Source organism: Peromyscus maniculatus, chromosome 8 (assembly GCF_049852395.1).
Source record: "Peromyscus maniculatus bairdii isolate BWxNUB_F1_BW_parent chromosome 8, HU_Pman_BW_mat_3.1, whole genome shotgun sequence".
In the NCBI taxonomy this organism is placed as follows: domain Eukaryota; kingdom Metazoa; phylum Chordata; class Mammalia; order Rodentia; family Cricetidae; genus Peromyscus; species Peromyscus maniculatus.
In genome coordinates this window covers 59,749,858-59,755,935 of record NC_134859.1, presented here as the reverse complement: position 1 = coordinate 59,755,935, position 6,078 = coordinate 59,749,858, and the positions used below count along the sequence as shown (strand labels likewise).

Here is a 6,078-nt window from a genome sequence, read left to right as displayed (position 1 = left end):
AGGAGAGGACATGATAGACTAGGAGAATACCAAATAAGAAATTATGGAGGCACAAACTTCAATTTGAAGTACAGCATTGCTAAAGAGAAGAATACAGGCACTGGGTAAGGCCATATTGGACTGTAGAGGTTGGTACAAGTCATAAAAGCAAGTACTGATTGTGCAAATGAAAGGAATTTTGTCCTTAAGAACAAGATAGTCATCTGAAGAATGAATCAGGAATGAGAGGACATTTCTACCTCAGAATGCCTGTGTGGGTTAAACATACTGAAGATAATACTATTGAGACATGGAACATGGGTTGGAATTGAATGCTGACTTCAATATTTCAGACAAGATATGGTGGCCTCCAATTCTAAGAATATGATTGGATGGTTTTAAGTGGCTGGATTAAAGGAAGGTGAAGATGAGCATCTAAATGATGCGATAGAGTTCAAGGTAAGGAAAAATGATGTGCAATAAAATTCATATAATGCCTCTTGAATTCCTTTTATTATAAGAAACAAGACACATGGGAGAAAGGTGTTGGGAGAAGAAGGAGTAAACTACTATTGGGATGTATTGAGCCTTCAATACCTGTGGGGGAAAAAACAAGGAAGATGATTAGTCAGCAATGAGGTAGTGAATTCTGTAGATTAAAGAGACAACTATACCTGACTTTTAAATGGTACTCTGGCACATTAAAGTATTTGTGTTTATCTTGGGGCTTATAAAGTATTATAAGGACTAGGTGTACAAAAATCCTTCAAGAAAATTCACAGAATAAAACTATAAAACTGTGGACCACAGTTGCCTAGTATAAGTAGGTAGGCAGGAAAGAGATATGTTAATACATTTTGTGTATCAGAAGTAATTAGGAGTCATTAGGCAATACTAGACTATTAGAACATGCTAAAGCAATGTTAAGAAAAGCCATTCATGGTAATAATGAGTGAACATATTTGGATGTAGAGATTATAGTTATTTTGATGAGAGTAAGATTAACTACTGTAGAACTTGCAACATGCCATGTGTGTAATGGAAACGACTGTTTTCACTATGTCATGGAGATGGATTGGTGGGGTTGTCAGCAGAGTATAAAGGACTGGGGTTGTATGCATCTGTTACCAGGGACAACTGGAGAAGTAAAGGTGTCAAGGTTATTCTATACTTAAGTGAAGCAAAAATTATAAAAATTAAAAATATGAAAAACAAAGAAAAATTCTTTCTAAAGTAAGGAAATGAGAAAAATTGGTCTATGAACTCATACGTGTTCAACCATTGGGAGTTTATAAAACTATTAATTATTTTTCTTAAAGTCATTAGAGGCAGATTATGACTGGAAACAACGAAAGTGTCATCTCTCAGTTCCTCCTTCTGGGCCTTTCCATTCCCCCAGAGCACCAGCACCTGTTCTATGCCCTGTTCCTGGCCATGTACCTCAACACCATCCTGGGAAACCTCATCATCATCATCCTCATTTTACTGGACTCCCATCTCCACACTCCCATGTACTTATTTCTCAGCAACTTGTCCTTCTCTGACCTCTGCTTCTCCTCTGTCACAATGCCCAAATTGCTGCAGAACATGCAGAGTCAGGACCCATCCATCCCCTATGTGAGTTGTCTGACACAAATGTACTTTTTTATGGCTTTTGCAGACATGGAGAGTTTCCTTCTTGTGGCCATGGCCTATGACCGCTATGTGGCCATCTGCTTCCCCCTTCATTACACCAGCATCATGAGCCCCAAGTTCTGTGCCAGTCTATTGATGCCATTGTGGATGTTGGCCATAGTTAATGCCATGATGCACACCCTACTCATGACTAGATTGTCTTTTTGTGAGAACAATGTGATCCCCCACTTTTTCTGTGACATAACTGCAGTCCTGAAGCTGGCCTGCTCAGACACTTATATTAATGAGTTGATGATATTTATTATGGGAGGGCCCATCATTATTGTACCATTCCTACTCATTGTTATGTCCTATGCAAGAATTGTCTCCTCCATTCTCAAGGTTTCTTCTGCCCGGGGCATCTATAAGATATTCTCCACCTGTGGATCCCACTTGTCTGTGGTGTCTCTATTCTATGGGACAGTTATTGGTGTTTACTTATGTCCATCAGCTAATAGTTCTACTGTAAAGGAGACTACCATGGCCATGATGTACACAGTGGTGACTCCCATGCTGAATCCCTTCATCTACAGCCTGAGGAACAGAGAAATTAAGGGGGCTCTAATAAGAATTATCTGCAATAGGAAAATCTCTTTGTAATTGTAACACATGGAATTTTACCTATTTTATGTAATAAATGTATCGATATTAATATGTTATGTCAGATGTCCCTCAAGACCTACATGAAAGGGCATGCCACATAAACTGTTCAATATACAAAAGAGGAGGTTTAGTAGAATAGCCAATGGAGGAAGGATTGTCTTTGATATCTGGCTACACCTTTGTCCTCACCACCATTTTTTGTAGTTATTTTCTTGATTAGTAGGGCACAAATGCTATGAAGGTGGAAAGGGGAAAAAACAGTCAGAGGAATTTAACTGGGGAGGGAGGAGGGCAATACAGAGAAAGAGGGATGAAGCAGAGATCAATAAAGTTCAGGATGCTTGAAAAGGCCATAGGCAAACACATTGTTTCATAATCATACTTATAAATACATATATAGCATGTATGAGAATATATGATAGAGTTATGAAATATGGTATGAATAGCCCTCAGTATTAGAAGGTGCTATGCAGGAAGAAAGGGGAGAAAAACGAACAATAGTCATACCCCACTGTAAAGTTTATAAACCATGCCGGGCGGTGGTGGCGCACGCCTTTAATCCCAGCACTCGGGAGGCAGAGCCAGGTGGATCTCTGTGAGTTTGAGGCCAGCCTGGGCTACCAAGTGAGTCCCAGGAAAGGCGCAAATCTACACAGAGAAACCCTGTCTCGAAAAACCAAAAAAAAAAAAAAGTTTATAAACCACAACAATGACAAGTGGGGAAAGGTATCCCCAGTGGTGCAATGGTCACACTTATGTCTTGGGAGTAGCCAACAGCTAGCTAATTGCACTTACATCTCAAACAATAAGAAGGAACTCATGCCTTATCCTGCAAACCTAGCCAGTCATACGCCCTAAAGGAGAACCTACTACTGCCATTTTCCTAAACTAGCATAGTTTCTATTGTATTTCTACTTGTATACTCAGAGAAAAGTATAGCTCTTATTACTCAAAAAAAGAACCTTTTTTTGGCAACAGATGAAAACTCTTACAGAGATCCACAACTGACCAAGATTCAGAGAACATGTGACTGTGGTGTGTCCAGTCCCAATTGTTGTATCTTCAATGCAACCACTATACCCAAGCCCAGGGCACCATCTTGGAAGAGGGAATAAAAATTATAAAAACCAGAGAACCATTGCTGTACTGCAAGATAGTGTCTTCTAGATGTGACAGGGAAGCAGCACCCATGAACCCTCAACACCCTTGATGCATTTGAAATACAATAGAAATCATGTCAATTTAGGTAAATGGTAATAATTGGCTCCTGTGACAGGGAAAATCAGTTTTCATCAAGGTCTAGTCCCCCATGGATTACCCTATGTCAAGTGGTTATCACAAAAAGTATATACATACTAGCAAGACTAAATGGGTGTGTGTGTGTGTGTGTGTGTGAGAGAGAGAGAGAGAGAGAGAGAGAGAGAGAGAGAGAGAGAGAGAGAGAGAGAGAGAGAGAGAGAGGGAGAGGGGGAGAGAGAGAGAGAGAGAGAGAGAGAGAGAGAGAGAGAGAGAGAGAGAGAGAGAGAGAGAGAGAGAGAGAGAGAGAGAAGAGAGAGGAGAGAGAGAGAGAGAGAATATTATTAAAGAAGATTTGGTCATGAGTTTGAAAGAGAGACATGGGATGAGTTAGAGAGAAGTTGAAGGATATCTCACTGAAAGCAATATAAAGAATCCTTGCAATTCCTGCAAAAATCTGCTTACAGTCTGCACTGAAATAGAAAAGATTAACATTCATATAGGAGCAGAGAAGATCTTGGATATCCAAGTAAATCAGTGAATCCTTCAAAATAGTAAATAAATATGATTGAAGATATCACCATGCCTTTTTTTCTGTTTTATTTCAGAGTCATGACAGCAATAACAGCATCAACAGAACAGGACAGAGGTCCAGGTATAAACCCCTGAAGCCACAGCCACCTAACATTTGACAAAGATTCCAAAAATGTGAAGGGAGAGAGAATAGCATGTAACAAATAGTGCTGATAAATTGGATATCTACATGTGGAAGAATAAAACTAGCTCCCATTTCTCCATTTGCACACAAATCAACTCCAAATGGATCAAAGAAGCAGCAGCCCTGAAACTCTGAAAGTGATAGGTCAGAGGACAGAGGAGGAGAAACGGTTCAAGAAATGAGAACAGGTAAAAACCCTCTGAAGAGGACTCTAGTTGTTCAGCAAATCATGAAAACATTCAATAAACATGATATTCTGAATTAAAATAAAAAAACTTCAGCACAACAAGGGAGAGACCTGACTGAATAAACATCCTTAGAGTGTGAGGAAATCATTGTAAGAGTCACATCTGATAGAAGATATATATCCAGAATATACAAAGAACTAAAAAATCCAAAGAAAAAGAAAACAAGAAACTCAGTAAAAATAGGCAAAAAACTACCTGGAGGGTTCTCGAAAGGAGTCATGCAAATGGCCTATATACACTTTTTAAAGTACGCAACACCCCTCACAGCTAGGGCAATCAAAATGAAAACTATCTTGAGATCTCATTCCAGTCCAGTGAGGAAGGAGATCTGTGACTGGTATGTAAAATGAATAAAAAATTCTTAATAAAAATATGTAATTAACACATAAAAAATCTAGAAGAAGAAAATATAACCTAAAAAAAAGAAAACAAATGTCACCAAACACTGTCAAGGAACCCTTATGAGGAGCTCTTATTCACTGTTGACTGAAATGTAAACAGTTGGAGCTGATGTGTATATCAGTATGGGAGTTTCTTAATCAAATCCAAAATGCAACTATCATATTATCTAGCAATCCTGAGCATATGCTCTAAGTACTTACATCCTATCCAGAGATACACGCATGCCCATGTTTATTGATATTCTGCTTCCCATAGCAATGACATTGAATCATCTCAGATGCCCATAGCTGATGAATGAAAACTGAAAATAGGGACTTAAATACAATGAAATTTTATTCATGTGCAGAGTTGTATTGTAGATGTATCTGTGGGGCCAACTACCTGGGGCTTGTGAAGTCACAGATCTTAGAGAAGAAACTGTAGCCACAATTTTACTAAACCAGCATAATTCAAACCACTAATTCAAAAAAGATTTTACTTTTATTTTATGTGGACAAGTGGTTTGGCCTATCATATGTAAATAGTGTAAACCTGGTGTTCAAAGAAGCCAGACTAGTGTATGGACCTTCTGGTATTGGAATTACAAATGGGTGTGAGCTGCCCCATTGGTGCTGGAAAAGAAATTTGTATCCTCTGCAGGAGCAGCAAGTACTCTTAACTATTGAGTCATCTCTCCAGCCCCATTAATAATTGTTATATATTTGTATTTGTGTGGGAATTTTTACAGAGAGCAGAACAATAAAAATGTGACTTGTGAGAGGGGGAAATGGGAACCTTAAGGGAGCGGTATAGAAGGAAAACAGAATACATGTGATATGAAAATGTAAGAAGGAATATTAAATTACAGCGGAATTAATACAGAGATGGGGCAGAGAGATGGGGTAAAGAAGGCGCTGGGTGGGTAGTTAACTAAACCATGTATAATGAAAATGCTACAAGGAATCCAACTATCTTGTAGGCTAATTCAAATAGGAATAGCTTTTAATTTAAAATAAGCTAAAAATTAAATGTCAAAAACCTTTTAATATAGAATTAATATATGACTAATATACATGATTGATTCAAACAAATGATTGTACACTAACATTTACAGAAGTGCTACCTATCATTGTTCCAAGTAGAGAGACCCATCAGCCAATGATTAAGTAAGTAACCAATGTACATCTGTACAATGATACATTTTTTTGACAGCTCAAAATCAATTATTGGCACATAGAA

The 6,078-nt window shown here is 38.2% G+C and overlaps 1 protein-coding gene across 1 annotated transcript; it reads left to right on the top strand.

Annotated features, from left to right (window-relative positions):
- The first annotated feature begins 1,222 nt into the window (after positions 1-1,222).
- Positions 1,223-2,253, top strand: LOC102924000 (olfactory receptor 1468-like). The gene has a single exon (XM_006977357.3). The coding sequence runs from the start codon at positions 1,315-1,317 to the stop codon at positions 2,251-2,253; it is 939 nt and encodes a 312-aa protein (XP_006977419.3). The 5' UTR covers positions 1,223-1,314.
- Positions 2,254-6,078: the final 3,825 nt, after the last annotated feature.

Bases quoted from the DNA above. Each gene is read 5' to 3' on its own strand.
- LOC102924000 (XM_006977357.3), top strand. From the start codon at position 1,315: ATGACTGGAAACAACGAAAGTGTCATCTCTCAGTTCCTCCTTCTGGGC.